This window comes from Asterias rubens, chromosome 8, assembly GCF_902459465.1.
Source record: "Asterias rubens chromosome 8, eAstRub1.3, whole genome shotgun sequence".
Lineage (NCBI taxonomy): Eukaryota > Metazoa > Echinodermata > Asteroidea > Forcipulatida > Asteriidae > Asterias > Asterias rubens.
This window is the reverse complement of record NC_047069.1, coordinates 303,301-326,115: the sequence shown is the minus strand read 5'-3', so window position 1 is coordinate 326,115 and position 22,815 is coordinate 303,301. Positions and strand designations below refer to the sequence as shown.

At 36.6% G+C, this 22,815-nt stretch overlaps 1 protein-coding gene across 3 annotated transcripts in view; it reads left to right on the top strand.

Moving 5' to 3' along the window:
- LOC117293848 (UDP-N-acetylglucosamine--peptide N-acetylglucosaminyltransferase 110 kDa subunit-like) overlaps window positions 1-21,996 on the top strand; it is a 31,547-nt gene extending 9,551 nt beyond the window's left edge. Inside the window, exons 2-18 of one of the 3 annotated variants that reach the window (XM_033776309.1) lie at window positions 2,006-2,085; window positions 3,859-3,975; window positions 5,218-5,297; window positions 5,926-6,015; window positions 6,568-6,915; window positions 8,026-8,179; window positions 10,176-10,277; window positions 11,294-11,473; window positions 11,878-12,033; window positions 12,473-12,562; window positions 12,939-13,064; window positions 13,572-13,898; window positions 14,462-14,626; window positions 16,497-16,649; window positions 17,189-17,441; window positions 18,287-18,410; window positions 19,842-21,996. In XM_033776309.1, coding sequence (XP_033632200.1) covers window positions 2,056-2,085; window positions 3,859-3,975; window positions 5,218-5,297; window positions 5,926-6,015; window positions 6,568-6,915; window positions 8,026-8,179; window positions 10,176-10,277; window positions 11,294-11,473; window positions 11,878-12,033; window positions 12,473-12,562; window positions 12,939-13,064; window positions 13,572-13,898; window positions 14,462-14,626; window positions 16,497-16,649; window positions 17,189-17,441; window positions 18,287-18,410; window positions 19,842-20,046 — 2,700 coding nt within the window. In that variant the 5' untranslated portion in view covers window positions 2,006-2,055 and the 3' untranslated portion in view covers window positions 20,047-21,996. Of the gene's footprint in view, window positions 1-6; window positions 2,086-3,858; window positions 3,976-5,217; window positions 5,298-5,925; window positions 6,016-6,567; window positions 6,916-8,025; window positions 8,180-10,175; window positions 10,278-11,293; window positions 11,474-11,877; window positions 12,034-12,472; window positions 12,563-12,938; window positions 13,065-13,571; window positions 13,899-14,461; window positions 14,627-16,496; window positions 16,650-17,188; window positions 17,442-18,286; window positions 18,411-19,841 lie in introns of those variants that run through there. The other 2 variants (XM_033776308.1, XM_033776307.1) reach the window with 2 other exon arrangements.
- The last annotated feature ends 819 nt before the right edge of the window (window positions 21,997-22,815 follow it).

The window sequence follows — 22,815 nt, the reverse complement described above, 5'->3', positions numbered from 1 at the left end:
GTAAAACCAGAGCTGCCATGTTAATGGGGTCTCAAGAAACACCAGCCAAAATTAAATTCAACCACAAACCCAAATGGAATACCGCATAGAACTATGGTCAGGTTTTTTGTGTCTGTTGTTGTAAAGTGTTTGTTAAGTGTGATTTGTTAGTTTTTTTATAGAAAATTAGATACTTTTTTTTAGATCGTACTCTCTGTTGTTGTTGTGGTTAATTTAGGTTTTTATCAACTCATATAGCAGCTCTATTGTTAACATTATTATTCAAAATTTGATCGGGTTTCGAAAGTTTATTTTGAGATGAAATACTTTTTTTTTTTTTTACTACTGGTTTCATCAATCGTGGTTTCATAATTTTTTTTTTACATGATTAGTTTTTGATAATTCAATGTAAAGAAACTTTAACACAAACTTATATTTAGAAATTTTCTCTAAAGTACGGTTGTTCAAAAAAAGTACATTTTCCGGTAGTTACACTTTCATAGTTTTTATTCCATTTGTTAGGTTCTAGAGCGGTTTTCCTGATGGGTTTGTTACACTTGAAAACAAAACTAAAAGTCTTCAGTTAATTTTTTTTTGATATTTTTCTGGCATGTATACAACAAATTCTTGAACATTGTAGGAAAATCTTTGCTTGTTTTGTGGTCTTTGCTTACAAAAGCAGCGCTGCGCGGCAGCAGGCAAGGCTACATGCAAGCACCATGTTGTGTGCTTACTGCAGCAGCAAGTCAGCAGCGAGCAAACCAGAGGTCCTGCGGCCTAGCGATGCTGCTTAGACTCCCCCAAGCAAGCAATTGGCGAAGCTGCGATTCGAAGCGCTAGGGATCGACATATTTATGCATGTGCAATGACACATGCATGATTTATTTCGTCCCTCATGCAACGACGCACAAGGACCTCTGACGTGCACGGTTTCTAGGTGGTTGGGAGTCTGCAAAACTCCACTTCCGAGACAATGGTACAAATTCTGCCTACTCCAAGAAACGACAGCCTGCATTGCATTGGTTTGTACCGTTGTCTTGGTGGAATCACCTCAGAAAATAGGGCTAGGGGTTCTTTTCTGAAAACATGCAACCTATGAAGTAGAATTGGTACAACCATTTAAGAAAAACCTGCTTGGAATGATTTTTAAAGAAGAAAATCTTTCAAATGTTGATAAAAAGTGACTAATATACACCGTTTAATAAAAATACCTGGAACCAAATGACCTTTAAAGAAGATAAAAACAGATATTGTTGGCAAAATAACCAGTATACGCTGTAACAAGAGTTTGACAAGTCTGTTATTAAATTAGCACAGTTGTCGGAAAAGATCCCTGGCCAAATGCTTATCACACTTGGGCTTGTTTTCTTTCATACATAACAAAATTACTTGCAGGTTCAACTAGCTGATTTACAAGATACCTGCTAGGGTTTAAAGGAGTTATACCAATATAAGTCCAACTCATCCATCGTACAGTTTCAAAATGTGTATAATATATACAGGAAGTCGCTTTAAGACATGTTACTGACTAACGAGTATAGGATGTTGATCGCAAGATCTTGGACACCATATTGGTATGGCTCCTTGTGTGCTGCTGTGTGCGCGGAGCAAAGTTTGGTGGAAGCCACATCCATTTTCAACAACAGAAAATCAAATGACCAAGAAATGAAGTTCAAATCAAATCAGCATTTTGTATTGCAGTATGAAAACGATTTGAAATTATTATATATTTCTAGTTGCCACTGTGGATGTGGTTTTCACCTTGTACGCAAGCGTACCCTCCCCAGCCTAGATCACAAACCTCGCAATAACTACTCAAAATTATTTGATAAGAACTGAAGTTCGCGTAAATTTCTTGCTGCTTTTTAGGCCCAAGCAGTTTATTTGGCTTATATCGGGGGGACAAAAAATTTCATATACTTGACATATCTTTTCTTCCACTGCAGGCATTAATTCTTATCACCCCAACAGATACCACTAATGAAATCTTTTTTTTAATCTTCCTTATACTGATGTATTTATCAAGGCTTTTCCCGTTGATGCTTCATTGTCGCAACCAACAGTTTTAACCATCAGATGGACTCAAGACCAGCTTCAGAGCACCCTGTGAGTGGGTTGTACATCCTTCGGTTCTCCTCATGTATATAACTGTTCTTGCTTCTTGCGTGCTTCATCAACGAGAGAAAATGCCATGCTTGCTTGGTTTGTATCAGTGAAAAAAAAACTGATTGCGCACTCGAACAAGCTTTTTTTGTACCTCTGCGATTTTGACAAATGTTTACATGCAATAAAACATTTTTAAAACTTAAAATAAAAATGGTTCGAAGAAAAAAGAAAAAAATTGAAATAAAATTGACATTGAGATAAATTCAAAAACTTTTTTTTTTTTTAAGAGTTTCATCAAAGATGAAGAAGTCGTCTGATGTTTACCAACAACCTCTTGTGTAATTTGTTTATCGATTGTTTTTGTAGTAAACAAGGAGAAAATCTTAAAGAAATCAATGAATGATTACCAATTGTGTGAAATGTTTTTTTAAATTCTGTCGATGCTAGTAGCAACTGAATCGCCAGTAGCGGTTGCAGCAGCAGCAGCATAAGCAGCAGCAGCATCAGCGGCATCATTAGCAGCAGCAGCAACAGCAGCAGTTTTTTTTTTCTAAGCATTTTGAATCGTGAGAATATGTATCGTTGAAGTAGGAATTGATTTTAAGCTTCAATGACATATCAAATTAAGAAAATAATCTTGCCCATATCAAAATTCCTTAAATTACAATTCATCATTTTGAATTTTGCTCGTTGTTTTCGTTGACAAAACGTAGAGATTGAAATTAGAAATGTCAAGGAGTAATATCCAATTTCTGTTTTGATGCATATTGCCAGGTTTTGCGCAGCGCGTGCCAAGCGCTTAAGCTTAGTATGCGGCGAGCGGTGTATCTGTGACAAGGAAACCTGGGTTTGAACATTTCTGGTCATTTGATAAATTGGTAAAATATTCAGATTTATTGCCATGATTTTGCGAAGGCTTATTTTGAGGGTATGCAGGGAGGATTTGATGATACAGAACAATAAAAACCCACATGATAAGTCACAGATTCATTACAGGTTGCAGGGGCAATGCGCTTTCTGGCGTTGCGGCGCAAATGTTCGCGGCTTGCATTAACCGAACTCATCTGCTTATACATTCCTTAATAACAACTCCAACCTATCCTTTTAGATGACGTCAATGCTCAGGATCTTGCATATAAAACATACTTTGAAAGATATCCTAACTTGGAAATGAGCTCAACTGATAATGGGTTATAGTTGTTTAAGGTTCTTTTAAGTCATGAGTACGGATGTACCGCGCAGCAAAACGCACTGGTAAGTTTGCATTACAGCAGGCAGTAATATTTACATATAAATACGCGGATTTGCACTTTTATTACACACAAACAACTGAATGCAAACAGGCATTTTAAATTATGGCTTATTTAGAATAACTAAAGGTATGCCTTCATTAGTTTTAAGTTGGCCATGAAACTTAACAGATGCAATGTTGGTAAATTGCCCCTGTCTTTACTATGGTGCCCTTAAAAATGTTTCCATAGACGTTTGAATTTGAAATGGATGTCTTTTTTTTTAGTTTATCACTCCAAAGAAAGACAATCCCTGTCTGGTTACAGCCTGTATAAACCTCAGTCTTGTGTAATGGTTTTTCTCCTAGTTTACTCTTTTACACCCTACCTATTATAAGATTCTAATACTTCTTTTTATATCCCCTCCCTTTTCCGTCTTTGTTTTTTTGTTTTCCTCTTGTGTTTCCCTCAAATTGGTCGACCTGAATCCCTTGACCTGCTGATCCCTCCCCCCACGCATCCTACCCCGGGTGTTTGTCAACAGGCGTGCTACTTGAAGGCAATTGAGACTCAACCTAACTTTGCTGTTGCTTGGAGTAACCTAGGATGTGTCTTCAATGCTCAGGGAGAAATATGGTTAGCTATACATCACTTTGAGAAGGTAAGAGTCCTTGTCTTACAATCTTATCTCATAATGATCCAATGCATTCACTTCACTTGCTCTCTGTAAGGAAAGAATTGTGTTTGAAGTTCTTCTATTTGTATATAAGGCCCAAGTCTGGCAATCTCACATTGTACGATATAGATGGACCAGTGCCAATTTCATAGAGCTGCTTAAGCACAAAAAGTAGCTAAGCACAACAAAATTATGCAAACCAGAATAAGATTTCCAACCAAAAGTACCATCTCACTAGTACTATCTAAGGCTGGTATCCTGCTTAATTTTACTAAGTAGAAATTGTTTAAGCAGTATTTTCTGCTTTGAAAGCAGCTTAAAGTAATTGGTCCCTGGGGGACTTCGCCCCCCATTTCTGATGTCGCCCGGCTGATTCTTCCACATCTCAAAAGGAAGGTTGGGGACCATTCATTCTTTGTTGCCCTCAAATTTTGGAACAAGATGTCGCGTGCTATCAGGGAAGGGGCGTCTTACTGCTACTTAAAAGCACCATTTCAAAACTAGTCTATTTCCCAGCTTATCATTGTTTGAATGGTTCTGATTGATTGTTTCAATGTACTTTCTTTTTTTCATTTCGGTAACTTGGCGATTGTGAAGCGCTGTGTATTTTGTAGAGCGCTATTAAAATGCATTGCATTATTGTCTTCATTATTAATTGTATTATCTTTAATCTTTACAAATTTAGTTTTATTGGTTTTATTAGACTTTCCACTGGCATAAAAATATAAATATACAAAACGATACATAAAGAAACATTGAATCAAAATAGCTTTAAAATACAAAGCCAGTGAGTGGCAAGGAGGAACAGGTGACCAGCCCCTCTACAAAGCCGTCCTGCCACAAAGAATGTCCCCTGAAACCCACAAAAGTTACTTATGTTGCCAGTGGTCTTTATGTCACTTTCTTGTTGTTTACCTGTTAATTGTGAGGCGCTGTGTTTTTTTAGAGCATTATATAAATGCATTGCATTATTACTTGTACAAGTTTTATGGTTTTTGTAATTTTTTGTTTTTGATGTAATTGTCTTTTGGAATTTGACCTCCTGGCCACAATCTGAGACAAATAAAAGAAATGAATGAATTAATTATATCTTGAACCTTGACAAACTTAGCACCTTTTGTTGCCAGTGGGCTTTATGTCACTTAATTGAGTATAAACATTGTACCTCAGAAAATAAAAGCGTCTGAACCTTGTTTCTAATTGAAAACTTGACACTTTTCTTATCAGGCTGTCACATTGGACCCCAACTTCCTTGATGCGTACATCAACCTTGGAAATGTTCTAAAGGAGGCCCGTATCTTTGACAGGTAAGACCACTTAACTTCTTGAAAGCTGGATTACTTGGACCAATTACATACCTGCAAACTGTTCAGATTTTGGGGGGTTTTACCCATATACACGGATGTGTGTTAGTATACAGTGAAAAAAAATCACAGGCATATTATTTGGGTGGGATTCAAACCCACGTCCTTTTCAATTTTACAGCAGTGTCAAACCAACTAGAATCCAACCCAAGTAATATGCCCGTTATTTGTTTCACAGAACTCCTGAAAGTACCGAGTATGCAATGCTAACACACATTGGTGTAGGATGGGTAAAACCAAAATGAATATTCTTTATCCCCGGTGCAAATTTAACATCTATTTGTTCAGATTTAATTAGAATTGTTTCTGACAAGAGACAGCAATGAACAAGATAAAACATTTATAGCAAAAGAGGTTGCCATTTGCTTGCGACAGTAGAAAGTGTTTTACAGGATGCTATGATTTATGTACACAGAGTTTCACCCGCACAACTTCGTGCGTCATTATCTGTGGACTCGTAAAACTGATGTTTCAGTGTGTACAGGTATGTCGTAATACTTTTATGGTAAACAACATTGTTAATTTCATCTGTAAAGACATTACAGTGTTATTATTGTATCTCTTTCCATAGGGCGGTAGGAGCTTATCTAAGAGCATTGCAGTTAAGTCCAAACCATGCTGTTGTCCATGGTAATCTTGCCTGTGTCTACTACGAGCAGGGGTAAGTGAATCTGCTCATTATTTTCATGGTGGTCTGCTGTCGTGCTCAGACAAAATAATGTGATTCTGTTAATTCAATAACTTGTACAAACCAAAAGTATATTTGTGATGTCTTTTTCCTTTTGAACAATAATTGTTAAATGGTCTTGAATTGAAATGGAAGATTTGGCAATATAAAGAATCTAACAATTTTTCAAAATACTTTGGCATGGTTTGATAATAAAGATTATGCTGGTGTTGTGTTTTATTTTGATGAGGATTTGTGTATTGGTAATAAGGGTAATCTCTATGTGTTAAGATTGTAAGATATACACTGGAAAATAGTGTTCATGATTGTTTAAACCTGATCTCAGGCCTGATACTTCACGGAGGCAATGAAGGCCTCCATGCCTTGGTGCCTTTGAAATGCTCCGCCAGTAGAAATAAACAATATTCTAATAGGGTGTCCTTTACTAAGGAGAAAAAGCCTTGGTGCCCTTGCCCTTTCAAAAATGAAGCATGAAGGCTTGTGACGATAATCAATTGAATTGGTTTTTGTGTTTATTACTCCCAGGTTGATAGATCTTGCCATCGATACATACCGCCGAGCCATCGAGTTGCAGCCTCATTTCCCCGATGCCTACTGCAACCTCGCTAACGCTCTCAAGGAACAAGGAAAGGTAGCCGAGGCAGAAGAATGCTACAACACAGCCCTCCAGCTATGCCCGACTCATGCAGACTCTCTCAACAACTTGGCTAACATCAAGAGGGAGCAAAGCTTTACAGAGGAGTCTATCAAGCTGTACTGTAAAGCACTGGAGGTGTATCCAGAGTTTGCTGCTGCACATTCTAACCTGGCTAGCGTGCTCCAACAACAGGGCAAACTGCAGGAGGCTCTAGTACACTACAAAGAAGCTATCAGGTGAGCATATATTCATTTCTCGGTAACAAGTTACCTGCAAGTTTGTTTACTTCACCTAGGGTGGATTTCACCTCGTCCTAGATTAGGACTAGCCTTAAGTTTTTAATAACTCCTAAGGAGTCCTAGGACTAGTCCTAAATTATAGGACTATGCCTAGTCTTATCTCGAGTTAGGACGAGTCACTTGTCCTAACTAAGGACTAGCCTAAAGTTTTCTATAACTCCAAAGTTAGGACTATCTTTGTGAATGATCCCTGATATTTTTGTGAATGTTTTGTTTACTTGCAACAGAGACAAGTTGACGTGCTATAATTGTTTTCTTGATACAAATTTGTATGCTGAATTTTCCATATGCTTTTTGGGGTTGTATATTGGTTTTGTTTGTATTTGAGGAAATGATGCGAATGTTTGTTGTTCGAAGTTCAATATTTATTGGTGACATGTGTGATATATATAGATGATCTGTATGTATGATCCCATCCCGAAACCACCTGTTCTAAACTAAATTTGTTGATATTGAATATTGAATATTAATTTTGTTTGTGGTTGTATTGTATTTGGTTGAAAACATGCAAATATGTTGTGGTCTAATTGCAATATTTATTTTTGAAATGTATGATCTGTATTTTATGATCCTAGCCCTGAACTAAATATGTTGAAATTGATTGCATTTGTGATTAATTTATTGATGAAATGTAGGATCTATGTTTATGATCAGTACTTTATGAATGTTCCCTAGTATGAATTTGTTGATATTAATCGCTTTTTGTGATTGCATCATTTGTGTTTGTACTTGAGGAACAGAATGGTGCAAATATTATTTGTTCCATTGCAGTATCTGTTGTTGAAACCGGTGGACTAATTTTATTGACGATGATTGCCTTTTTGTGGTTGTATTGTTTATGCTTGGACTTGACCAAAACAAACTTGTAAATGTTCTTTGGTCTTGGTGCAATATTTATAGGGGAAATGGTTGATCTTTATTTATGATCTGTATTGTATTGTCCCATCCCTGAACTATTGATATTGATCACATTTTGTTGGTGAAATGTCTGTTCTATATAATATGATCCTTTCCCTAAACTATATCTGTTGGTTTTGATTGACGCAGGATTGCACCCACCTTCGCCGATGCATACTCTAACATGGGTAACACATTGAAGGAGATGCAAGATATCCAAGGAGCACTGCAATGTTACACCAGAGCAATCCAGATTAATCCTGCCTTTGCTGATGCACATAGTAACCTGGCTTCAATTCACAAGGTAAGAATCAGGCTTTGGTAATGCTAATCAAACCAATCGGGGCCCAATTTCTTGCTTAAACATCTTCTGCTTAGCAAAAGTAAGCAGCATACCAGTCGCAGAATGTACATGTGACAAGGTGTTTAAACTGCTTAAACATTTTCTGCTTAGCAAAAGTAAGCAGCATACGAGTCGTAGAATGAATGTCTATGTGACATGGTATTTAAACTGCTTAAACATTTTCTGCTTAGCAAAAGTAAGCAGCATACCAGTCACAGATTGTACATGTGACATGGTATTTTGTTTGGTAACTTTATCGTGGTGAGCATAAATGGTTGTTCTTAGCTACTTTTTTTGCTTAAAAAGCAGCTTTATGACATTGGGCCCAGATCTTGCAGCCGTTTGCATTCTGGGCCCAATTTCATAGAGCTGTTAAGCAAAAAATATTGCTAAAACAAATTTCTGCTAAGCAGAAATGAGCAGGATACCAGTCGCAAATTGTACATCACATAGTAGATTGGCTGTTAATCTTCATCTAGTAAGCATAATTTTGTTGTGCTTAGCTGCTTTTTGTGTGTAGGCAGCTCTATGAAATTGGGTCCTGATTATTCAGTTATGCATTTGGAAAGAGCCTTTTGTAGTAACTCGGTATGCACACTAAAAGAAATGTTCATTTCGTTGAGATAACTTGACTTGGAAGTGTATTGCATTTTTATGAAGATGTTGTAATATGCATTGTTCATGATGATTATTTTTACATTATTTGTTCTATTCTTCATTGGTTGTCATATTATTCTTGAAATGCATTATCTCTGTACATTGTGTGATATTGATTTGTGACCTGTTTATAATCTGCATTGTTTATTATACTCATTGTACACATTTGTTTGATTGTTCTTTGCTTTTGCAAAACTATTTCTTTACTTCAGTACCTTCCTTTCAAAGCCATACGATTCTTCACGATTTTTAAATATCCACTGTAGATTAAAGGGTTGTTTAGCTTTGTACTATTCTTTTAGAGTCACATGGCTTTTCATTAAGTACAGAAGTGGTGAATTGCATTATTTCTGTACCCTGTTTGATTTTTCTTTGGCTTTGCTTCTACAAAACTTTTTCTTTACCTCTCTACCTTGCTTTCAAAGTCGATCAATTTTTCACGATTTGTTTCTTATTCAATGTTGCTTTTTAGTTTGTTTAACTTTGTACTTTTCAATCAAGTGTTGTGTCTTATTACCAGTAGTGTTGAAATGCATTATTTTTGTACATTGTTTGCTAGAGATTTTCATGCTCCTGGTTACACATTTGATTAGTTTTTTATTGGCCTAGCTTTTACGTAACTTTTGTAAACTGTTTAAAGCCATTGGACCCTTTCGGTAAACAGTGTTGTCCAAGGCCCACACTTTGTGTACCACAACTTCTATATCAAATAACAAACCTGTGAAAATTTGGGCTTAATCGGTCGTCGGAGTCAGGAGAAAATAACGGGAAAACCCACCCTTGTAAAAACCCACCCATCCGCGCGTTTCGCCGTGTCATGACATGTGTGTAAAATAAATCCGTAATTCTCGTAAACGAGAATTGATATTGTTTTACTGTTTTCTCAAAAAGTAAAGCATTTCATGGAATAATATTTCAAGAGAAGTCTTTCACCATTGCCTTCTGTAAACCCTGTAAGTTATTTGTAAATCTGTGAACTTTTATTTTTTTTTATGAACCGAAAGGGTCCAATGGCTTTAAATCTATATTGTATATCATGCTCTTGTTTACACATTTGATTCGTTCTTCCTAGGCCTAGCTTGTATGTAACTTTTGTTTACTTTGGTACTTTCCTTTCAAATCCGTATAATATTTCATGATTTATTTTCTATACACACCATTGAAATACATTCTTATACATTTTTCATAGTAGTTTTTTGTTGAGTATGATACCTAGGCCTAAAATTTATAAGTGGTTGTAGGATATGATGATATCTATGAATTGTGAAATTAATTTTATTGTGATGTTTCTTAACCTCAGGACTCTGGTTCAATACCTGATGCAATTGCATCCTACAGGACTGCTCTTAAACTCAAGCCAGATTTTCCAGATGCTTATTGCAACCTCGCTCACTGTCTACAGGTAAGGATCACATGTCAAATGTAAAATCATCAAAAGCATATGCAGAACTAAGTAAAAATCATTGTTTTTTGTATAGGTTTTTTTTTTCTTGTTGAAGATAAGTTTCATAACTTATTCTTTCAACCTTTCAAATCTTTTTACCCTGTGAAAATTTGTTGAGATTTTGCAAAAATCGGGAGCACTTGTCTACACAAGAAGAAGAATTCTTTATAGACCGTATTGAATAACCCCTTTGCTGCTATGAGAGTCGCCATCTTGTAGGTCAAACCGTATGCCCGTTTAAACGCGTACATCAAAGAAACACGCAGCACGCAATGTTCCCGGTTTGATTTCTACGGCACAAGCACGCCTAGCTCGCCTACGCCATCTTGTAGGGCATATATTTTAACGGTGGTGTCATATTCAGGGCCCAATTTCATAGAGCTGCCTTGATAAAAACAAGATTACCAACCAAATTTCCACGTGATTTTCAGGATAAGCAAACAACAGCTGAATACCAGTAACACACAATATGCAACAAATGGAAATTTGGTTGGTAATCCTGTTTTTATCAAGGAAGTAATTTCATGCTAAGCAAATTTTTTTGCTTTGCAGCTCTATGAAATTGGGCCCAGTACTGTCTATAGATATACAATCTGAGAAATGTAGCTGACAGTAAAGCCTGGTTCAAATTTCCTGCGAACGTGATACGAAACATTCACATTTGCAGGAAGTATGAATCGGTTAGGGTTAAAACCGATTGAAATTTTAGGCCATGAGAACTGACAGGTTTTGACATTAACCACGTTACTTCAAAGTGAATAGTTTCTATTGCTATGAATTTTAAGAGTGATAACCAACCGTTAACCTTCCCTTTAATCGTTTTGCTTATTTTTACTGGTGTACTTTTTCATGAACTATTTATGAGTAATTTCCACGTGTCATTTTTACAGTTACGCGCCCTCGAACAGGCTGGTCCTGGAAAGAGCGTAATATCAACTCAATAAATTATTATGAATTATTATTATAATTATCAGATTGTGTGTGACTGGTCTGACTATGAGCAGCGTATGAAGCAACTTGTTACTATCGTTGCCGACCAACTGGATAAGAACAGACTCCCATCTGTCCATCCACACCACAGTATGCTCTATCCACTATCTCCTGATTTCCGTAAAGCCATTGCCAGTCGACATGGGAACCTTTGTTTAGAGAAGGTGAGTCAAGTTTCTTGCATGAGATAGGTACTGTACCAAAATGCAATGCTTGCAAAACATTCAGAACTTGTTTGGATTTCACACTTGTCTTTAAAGCACTTCATGATTTGGCACCCACCTACATCAATGATTTTAAATAGTTGATTTGTAGCTTTGCATCGTGTGGATAAATAGGAAGAAACTATAAATAATTATAACACACCTCTTGCTTGTTCTGTATTCTGGTTGGCTGAAACACGGTCACGTGGGATGAATTATGTAGCGCCTTGAGTAATCTTTTATTAAAAAGTGCTTAATTTATAAGTTTGTGTTCTTGATTTATTATTATTAATCTTGAGACACATTTTCTCAAGGGAATGCCATTGTGAAATGTGTTCATTATGATGTTTTCATTGACTTCACAGATAAATGTGTTGCACAAATCCCCCTACCAGTACCCCAAAGATTTGGTAGCGTCTGGTGGTAAGCTAAGGATTGGTTATGTCAGCTCTGACTTTGGCAACCATCCAACATCTCATCTCATGCAGAGCGTCCCAGGCAAACACAGTGAGAATGTGGAGGTATGTACCATGCTCAAAGATAACAAGAAGAGTTTAGAATTACAACTGAAGGGTTTTTGTGATGCACATTCTCTTGTGGCGTGTCGTGGCCTAGCGGGTTTAGAGTACCAGATTCAAGCTGTGGTGTTTCTGAACAGCAGAGTATGGGTTTGAGTACTGGTCGTGACACTTGACCATGATTGTTTGGCGAGGTAGTGCTTTCTACTCGGAAATAGTTGGCAACGGCCCCTGGAAAAATAGTTGATTTGTAGGCCCCACCCAGAAGTGGCCTTGAGGCCTTGTGTGTCCGGCGACTTGCATTAAAAACAAGCTAGTTCCTTATTGATGTTGGAATTGTACAATAAATATGGGCTTTGTATCGGTCAAATGTTTTGGGAAACAGGTTTGATAGACAACTAAAGGAGTGTATCTGAAAACATCTCTTGTTTTTTTTTTTCAGGTATTTTGCTATGCTCTCAGTCCTGACGATGGAACAAACTTCAGAGCTAAGGTGTTGAAAGAAGTCGGATCATTTGTGGATCTTTCCCAGGTAAGTGTTTTAATAAGACTAAGTTTAATTTTGCCAAATAAAAAAGGAAAGAGGACACATTTTTTTAAGACAACCTGCTAAGCTTTTTCTTTCAAAATTTATTTGTTTTCATCGGAGATAGTAAAAAAAAAGTTTCAATGGAGAAAAAGGAGGCGTAAAGTGGAAGGGGCTTTAAACATGTTTTTTTTTTTGGGGGGGGGGGGCCTTATTGCGTAATGATGATTTTTTTTGTAAATCGTGTTGATGTACTCTGTGAACCAACTTGACCTTTGATTTGTCTTTTTGTCTGTATATTCTCAGCGCCTTGAGTATCTTTGGTAAATACGAGCGCTGTGTAAGACTTCGATATTATTATTTGTATTATGTGATCCCACAGATACCATGCAATGGTAAAGCAGCAGACAGAATCAATGCAGACGGCATCCACATCTTGGTCAATATGAACGGCTATACAAAAGGTGCACGCAATGAGATCTTTGCACTGAGACCAGCTCCAATCCAGGTTAGCACAAAGTACTTATAAATACCATGTCAGACAGGACAAGTTTTTTTCAGGCAACCAAATACACCAAATGCACACAGAAAAATTCAGCAGAACAAGATACATTCATCCATCCTAGAGCAAGTTCTAGTGCACACTGTGGTTAACTAACACTCGTTTCAGACAGGCGCACCAGAGTCGTGCCGAACCAAAAAGATTAGGAGTGACTCTAGGTCGACCCAAATAAATTTTGGTTTCAGACAGGCAAATTTAACATAACATTTACATTGGCCCGGCTCATGACATGTCTAAAACGGGGTAAGGGTTGACTGTTTTGACTCGAACCCAGGCTGGTCAACCATTGATTGACTACTGTGGTCGACCATTTCAAACCAGCCTCATGACCATATATAGTTTCCGCACAGAGAACAGCTAGTGTCCAATGATGTGCCTCTATTTTGAGAGTGTGACGTCATATGCAATGGGTCTATATATGGTTGACTTAATTGAGTGATTTTTCCCTTGCAGAGCATGTGGCTAGGTTATCCTGGTACAAGTGGAGCTTCGTTCATGGACTACCTGATCACAGACGGTGTGACATCACCAAATGATCTCAACCCCCACTACTCTGAGAAACTAGCTTACATGCCGCATACTTTCTTCATTGGAGATCACTGGAATATGTTTCCCCATCTCTTGGACAAAGTCATCATTGAATCCAAGGAAGGACTGAAGAGGGACACCATTGGTATCATCAATGCGTTGGATGTCAAAGGATTCATGGAGAAGGTCAATACTGTGGCACCTGCTACAGTTGGTGGAGCCGTTGCTAACGGCATCTCATTATCAGATAAGGTAATTATGAACAAGATTCATTATCTCGTCCTTAGTATGGGACGTAAATCCGTTGATCCTGTATATTGTGTAACGCACGTAAAAGTACCCAGTGCACTTATTGAAAAGAGGGGAACTCATCGACTAGTCACCCGAAATAAACCATGTTATATTTGTTTTACTATACTTCATATATATTCAGTTACCGGAACATGAGTTTTGAGCAAGAGAAAATGATAACTGTGAAACAAAATGCACATGATAAGTTTGTTCATGTGTTGTTTCGTGCATGTTTATTATACAAAACGGTGCCACGATCAATAGCGCCCGGGATGACGGTGCGCAATGGTAGTGCGCATGACAAGTAGAATAGCTCCCGGGGAACTATTACTTGTCATGCGCATTTACCACTTGCGTGAATACTCACGTGCGCGCTTGGTAGTTAACAAAATTAACACCTGGCACGTGGTGATGAATGGACCAATGAGAACTCGACTCTCTGTCATGAATATGTATGAGGTATAGTAATGACAAATAAAACAGTAATAAAATAATAATTTATTTTTATTATCTTGATTATTCAGGTGGATTTGAGCAACAGCACAAACCAAAATGGTATGGCAACGAAACTGACGTTTCCCTGTCTAGATAATTCCATTTCACAAGCACTGAACACCATGGTGCTTCAGGGACACGCCCAAGCATCAATCAATGGAATGAATATCACACATGGACTGGCTGTTAACCAGGTAAGATTAGTTCCATTCTGAATAGTATACACATAATGAATGTTTATGAGTGCAATGGTGCGAATATGTTCATGAGTTGAAAGATGGAATGTACTATTCAACGAGGCGGAGCCGAGTTGAATGGAACATTCCAGCTTTCAACGAATGAACATTTTCGCACCATTGCACGAATGAAAAACATTCATTATTTGTTTTATATAACATCCAAGTAGATCTTTGTCATTTTGATTGAAAGATACAACTTTCAAAACAAACAAAGCGTAGGCCTACAATTTTTAATTGTAGAAGCCGAATGCTAGTAATGTTACTAATATGCCTTGCAGTAACACTGCTGCGTTACCAAAGACACGCGCACGCAGTGATGTTTTTACTCAGCTTTTTCGTTCCATCCGAAAAGTACCATTGCACGCTGGCAGCGTGCAATGGTACTTTTCGGATTGGTACTTTTATTTGCTATCACGTGATGGACAATCCTCCAATCAAATGCCAAGGATCTGCTTGGTTGTATATAATAATCATTATTAAAGGCAGTGGACACTGTTGGTAATTACTTAAAATATTTATTAGCATAAAACTTTTCTTGGTAACGAATAATGGGGAGAGGTTGATAGTAAAAAAACATTGTGAGAAACAGCTCCATCTGAAGTAATGTTGTTTTCGAGAAAGAAGTAATTTTTAACGAAGTTGATTTCAAAACCTCAGGTTTAGAATTTGAGGTCTCCAAATCAAGCATCTGAAAGCACACAACTTTGTGTGATAAGGGTGTTTTTTTCTTTCATTAATACCTCGCAACTTCGAGCCCAAATTTTCACAGGTTTGTTATTTCATGCATATGTTGAGATACACCAACTGAGCAGACTAGTCTTTGACAATTACCAATAGTGTCCAGTGTCTTTAAGGTAGTGTCCGAAACAGCCACTTGGCTAGATCAGTGCGTCTGCCAGTGTTGAAGAATAGGCAGGCGATCTAGCCAAAGTCGTAGCCGAAGTCGCCAATTTAGACACTGCCTAACTCTTTCAGTGCCTGCTTTTTGTTTGCCATTTGAACTTAAAGTGCGCAGCATTTTCCAAATTGTGTATAAACAAAAACAGACCTGTAAGTTTCCGTTTTTGAAAGGGCAAGGGCACCAAGGCATTTTCTTTTTGGTAAAGGGCACCCTACGAGGAAATTGTAAATTTCTAATGGAGCATTTCAAAGGCGCCAAGGCAATGACCAGAGGGCATGTAGTATCAGGCGAAAATTTAACAAGTGTTTCTCACAAAACAAAATGTTTCTTGCTGATTTTTATTGCAAATTCAATAGTATTTATTTAGTTATCGTCCTCTTATGACAATATGTATAGTATGGGTCGTAATAGATCGTATATGTACGACAATAAAGACACTTTTGAGTACACAAGATAGAACATTACATAAAATATATCATACATGTTGGGTCTTGGCACGGAAAGAGTTTAAGACGCTGGACACTATTGGTAATTGTCAAAGATCAGTCTTCTCACTTGGTGTATCTCATCATATGCATGAAATAACAAACCTGTGAAAATTTGAACCGTTGGTCACACGAAGTTGTGTGCTTTCAGACGCTTGATTTCGGAACTGAAAATCTAATTCTGAGGTCTCAGCTTGAAAAAAATTAGTGGAAAATAACTTCTTTCTCAAAAACTATGTTACTTTAGAGGGAGTCATTTCTCACAATGTTTTATACTATCAACATCTCCCAATTACTTCTTATGCTAACAATAATTTTGAGTAATTACCAATAGGTTGTGTGCACTTTTAAAAGTTGCTGTAAATAAGAAGAAGTTTTGATTAAAAATATTGTTTGTCAACTTTGACATTAATGTTGTTGATCTTGTTTAACTTTAAAGGTGCAAGCCAAAGCAGCTACTGGGGAGGAAATCCCATCAACTCCCATCATCACCACTCGCTCTATGTACAACATCCCTGATGATGCAATTGTCTACTGCAACTTTAATCAACTGTACAAGATCGACCCAGCCACATTGCAGATGTGGGTTTCTGTGAGTATTCCTTTCCTGTTTCCCCTTTTTAAGTCCTATATTGCAGAATTAATTTCAGGGATGTGATTTCTTTATTTTGAACTGGAAACACCACCCCCATCCCCACCCCACCCCCCAAAAAATAATAATAATGATAATAATAAAAATACAAAAAGGAAAAAAAAGAAACTTTTTATTATTAGTATTTCATTCAGATCAAGTTATTAAAAACTGATTGGTAACGTGCATTGGAGAGCTGTTGATAGTATAAAACATTGTAGGAAATCACTCCCTCTGAAGTAGCAGCATAGCTTTTGAGAAAGAGGTTATTTATCAATTAAGTAACAAAATACTTCTAGCTAGAAGTCTTTTTATTCCTATCTGAAAGCACACAAAGGTTTTTTTTAATAGCCCATCACAGCCCTGTTATTTGCACATTTGAAATTGCACATTAAATGTAAGAAAAAATTGTAAATATAAACGGTTGACCCCTGAATTCCTCCAACTTTTTGATTGATGCTTCACTTTTTGACATTGTTCGTATTGCATTTCTTTTACAGATTATCAAAAAGGTACCCAATAGCGTTTTGTGGCTTCTCCGCTTCCCCGCTACTGGTGAACCACACCTATCAGCAACTGCAACCCGTCTAGGCATGCCAGCTGGTCGTCTCATCTTCTCTCCTGTTGCTTCAAAGGAAGAACATGTCCGCCGTGGTCAAGTTGCTGATGTTTGTTTAGATACACCACTCTGCAATGGTCATACGACGGGAATGGATGTACTGTGGGCAGGTACCCCAATGGTCACCCTACCTGGTGAGTCACAGTGTTCAGAGCTTTCATTAATAATAATAATATAGGTTTTCTCAGTCGAATTTGGCAAATGAGCAGCCAATTTCATTTTCATGCGTTCGAATTAAAGCTGCTTTCCCTCTCCAGTTGTTACTGTGTTTCAAATTCAGAATTTGGCCATTCAATTTCGTTTTCAGTCTAGTCAAATTCCTTTAGCACTATGTTCAATTTAGTGTATCGTCATTCTTTTTCGAGACGCACGCCTTAAGAAGCGACTGCGGATTTGAATGCTGCTTTGATGAATTGTTAAATTGAATGATTATTTTGTTAAATCGAATGACGCAACATTACATTTGGCTAATCATAAAATGAAATCGAATGACTCTTTTCAGTAGCATTCGATTTTGCGCGAAATAGAATAGCTTGATGGTTAAATTGGCTGCTCTTTTTCAGAAATTGACCGAGAAACCCTATAATAATAACAATAGTAATAATAATAATAATAATAATAATAATAATAATAATAATAATAATAATAATAATAATAATAATAATAATAATAATAATAATAATAATAATAATAATAATAATAATAATAATAATAATAATAATAATAATAATAGTGGCTTCTTATTGATGCTCGGGGTGCTTCAGTATTTTCCTTAGCAAAACACTTGACCATTATTGCTTTGTCAATTTGATGGGATGTAAAGCCCTAGGTCCCCTGGCTGTGTAATGCATGTAAACAAACCCTGGCTCGATATTTTGGGTGGTAACCTCTTCTGTAGAGCAACATTTTTCTTTTAAGTCAAAAAAATAATTGCTTTTTAGTACAACACTAATAATAAATTGATTGTATTTTGTTACAGGTGAAACTTTGGCATCTCGTGTCGCTGCATCACAGCTCAATTGTCTAGGGTGCACTGAATTGGTTGCCTCCTCTAGACAGGAATATGAGACCATCGCCACAAGGCTGGGAACAGACCTAGAATTGTAAGTACTTTTTTATTCCCTCAAAGTTAATGTTTGATGCGGTTAATAAGTAAATAGTTGATTGTAGGGTTTGATATGCAGGGACTGTGAATACATGTATTGAGATACTTGCTAATGGCACTGGACACTATTCGTATTTACTCAAAATAATTGTTAGCATTAAAACTTACTTGGTAACAAGCAATGGAGAGCTGTTGATAGTTCAAAACATTGTGAGAATCGTCTCCCTCTGAAGTAACACAGTTTTTTAGAAAGAGGTGATTTATAATATCAAATAATAAAATACTTCAGCTGAGGTCTTTTATTATGCATCTGAAAGCTCACATTTGTGCAACAAAGGTGAGTTTTTTTTGTTCATTCTTTTGCAACTTTGACGACCAATTGAGCCCAAATGTTCACAGGTTTGTAATTTTATGCATGTTATGTTGGGATACACAAAGTGAGAATACTGGTCTTTGAAAATTACCAAACGTGTCCTGTGCCTTAAAAGTAAGTGGTTGATAGTACAGTCTAAATTACAGGGAATGTGCAAACAATATTATTGACTTGTTAATGTTATAGTGAAATGTTCAGAGAGTATTTTCTCAGGATAGTTCATTCAGGCATATATTTGACAATCAACCCTCCAATTTCCTTTTCTTGTTTTGCAAATCTAAAATTCCATGTCTGATATATGGTTGCATTTTAAGTTACTAAATGGTTTCTGTGGGGTGTCAAGGCTGAGAGGTAGACTCGGTTCTTGTGTCCTTGAGCATGGCATGCTCAAAGACACAAGTGCTTCCCTTTACCAAGGAGTACAAATGGGGTACCGGACTGGCATCTTGTCCAGGGGAATTTAATTATTTTCAGACAATAAATGCTGATGAAATGGAATAATACCACTGTCTTGATAGATAATAAATTTGCATCAGGGACATTCATTTGGGTTTTTCCCCATACACCAAAGTGTGTTAGCACTGTATGCTCGGTACTTTCCCGAGTTCTGTCAAAACAAAAATCACAGGCATATTTACTGGTGGGATGTGAACCCTCGACCTTTGCAATTCTAGAGCAGTGCCGTATACCAATATTGTCTTGATGAGCCATAATTTAGTTGAGACGAGCCTACTTTTGGGTTGTATTATAAAGTGTTCTTTTCCAAGTTGACTCTGGGTGTGATATTTATTACAATACTTGAATTGTGCTATAAGGAACTTTGTTTTTAATCACGCTAAGTAATGCGTGTTCTTTTTGTATATCAATTTCTAAAAGATCAACATAAACATTTACTTTGTGGTTGTTGTTTTTGTTTTGTATTCAAAATATTGTATTTATTTTTGTATATAAATATACTGTTATTTTCTGAAAGATATACTCGTACATTTTTTTAACTGGTACATTTTTAACTCATACATTTTTTTTTACTCATCATTTATTATTTGTCTTTTACAGCCGCGAGCAAATGAAGTTCAAAGTGTGGAAGGGTCGTACCGAGAGTCCACTCTTCAACGTCAAGACATACACCATGGGACTCGAAGGACTCTTCTATAAGATGTGGGAGAAGTACGAGAACGGAGATAAGCCAGATCACATCAAACAAGTCGACATAACAGCAGTAGAGAATGGCTCATCACTCAGTGTAGAAAAGTGCAAGTAAATACTATACAAAGATTGGGAGTTGTATTAAGAAGTGGTTAGGAGAAGATTTTATATTTCTGTTCGACAGTTTGAGCCATATCAGGGCCCAATTTCATAGAGCTGCTTTAAGCAAAAAACTATTGCTTAAAATTTGTTGGCTCAACATAACTTGAAAGCATGACGCCAGAACTAAGCATGACGCCAGTTACATTTTGTACATTTAAAATGATAATTTAGCTAGTAAACTGATTCTGGTAAGCATTATTTTCTTGTGCTTAGCAACTTTTTATGCTTAAGCATTCTAATGCGATGATGTGAGGTGTAGTCTATCCTACATCAATTTGGGATTTGGTCGCAACCCTCCACTCTCCCGGTCCAGCATTAGGGTCCTCATCTCCCCTCAATCTTAGGAGACCTTTTTGAAGTGATCTTTTACTTTTTGGAGGAGATTTTGAATGCTTTTGACGGCCACAAATCTTCATAAAGATACAGTGCAGTGAAAGCATTGTAAGACAGTTTGTATATACAGATATTATGCAGTACATGCACAGGTTTATCCAGGAAAGTTAGCTTGGAATAAATAGACCATGGCCCAATTTTATAGAGCCGCTTAACGGTATGCAAATTTTTGTGCTTACTGTAGCAGTAAAATTTGCTGAGGTGTTAGTGTATTTCACAGGTTAGTAAGAAAGTTAGGCAGCCATCTAGCACGCTCACAATGGATTTGTAATGTTACATCATTCATTGTGATAATATAGTACCGGAAGGTTAGCACGCCTTTTCATGTGCTTAAGGAGAAAAAAAAGGCCTTGGGTCCCTTGTCCTTTTAAAAAATCAAAAGCATACAGGCTTGAACACTTGAACACCAGATTGTCGTACCATTATTGCATGCTGTCTATGGGACATCTCCTGAACATTTAAATGTATAAAGCGTTAAGGATTTTGATTGCAGTGTAAATAGCTGTGTTTAGTAGGAACTAGTCTAATGCTTTGCCTGATTAACAAAGATGCTATTTTTCTGTTGAAGCTTCATCCGTTAATCGAGAAGAATGTTCCGAATTATGTTGTAATTTTTCTGTTGTAACTTTTTATTTTACCGATCTCGTAAGCCATTGATGAGGATATGTCATTTAATGGTGATATTCCCTCTTATGGTTATATTACATAATTTTTGTTTGTGTTTGTCTTTTTTTTTGTAACAGTCGGTTTGCATTATAATGTTCTGGAATGTACATATGTCATATAACAGTAAAGATTTAAAAAGGATACCCCATTATTTCCTGAGGATATCGATATATTGGTTTATTTTAAGGATTATTTAGTGTAATACCGAGCATGGAGGGTGAATTATTATTTTTTTTATTCTCAAGTTTTGTTGGTGAAAGTAAGGCTGTATGATAAAAAACAAAGTGTAATGTTGTGATCCATACTAACTACATGTAAATCGAAAATTTCACCGCTTAAGTTGTCAGTGTGTAAGAATCACACAGTTAAAAGATTTCTGCAATCAAAACTTGATAAAAGACAATATTTCTAGTATTGTTAAATGACCCCCCAAAAAACAGTTAAAGATTTTTCAGGTTCCAAACTTTTACCGTAAAATACCTGCATGCGCGTTTGCAAAAGTTTTTATATTAAAGGGTTATGGTATGAAGAACAATTTTGTGTTTAATGCATTTGGATTTTAATAAGTTTCCACATCACAGTACATTGATGACACGTATTGTATAAATAAGAAATTAATTAATTCGTAATCACAGAAATTCTCACAATCATTTTAAAATTTGTTTCGGGATTTGGAACTCTGATTCTGTCGGTTGCTTGTCTGGCATCGTATACAGTTTAATAAAATCAGTACTTGCGTATTGCACCATTTTTAATTTAAGCACAGTGCTGTATTTTAACTTGGTATCTTTAGCCCGCCTTATACAATAATCTTCCTGATTCAAATAAAACAAGATAAATGATACATGTGTATGTATGTCACTTATTAATTTTGTCTTCGTATGCTTGTAAAAAAAAAACACCATTTGTTTTGGGCTTTTGTATTAGTTCATCTTGAAGGAAAATTATACTTTGTTTATGGAACCATTCAATTGTTTTTATCCTTTATAATGTAGAAGTATAGACGATGTTACCTATGTTTACATTCAAATCGCCCTTTGTTGACAAAACACTGCATACGTCGTGTTTCGCTGGGCAAAAAGACGCGTTGTCATGGTAAGATTGTGTACACTTTCGAGCTGGCTGCCAAAACACAGGTTTTGCCCGGCGGTATGCGCACGAATCATGTTATGGTTTTTGAGTAGCGTCGGAGGTCACATCGCCTATACGATAAAATAAACATGTGCAAACTTATTTACAAAAGGTGGTTGTGTTTTAGAGATATTACCGAAAATCTAGAGCGAATGCATGTATGTCCACTCGGGAAGAATAACCCCTAATTTGAATACACAATTTGAGAAGCATAACCGACAGTAACGCTTCTCGGAGTCAAATCTAAGGGCATACAAAATGGTATCATTGTACATAATCGCATTTCTTCCAAGTAAAAGGTTTCTCAAAAATGCTTATTTTTATTATTCTGTATTGGTACATGTACTTCATACTTTTGAAAGCTGCTGTAGGCTCCTAATCAATTTCCCATTGCTATTCAATTTAAGACTGATCCAAATGTATGTCTTCCCTTTATAATAGTGGTTTTTTTTTTTCTGTAAACAGCGCGCATATTTGTCACTTGGTGACGTTCCAAGGCTTTAACCTTTAAGTTTTTTTTCCTGCAAGGTAT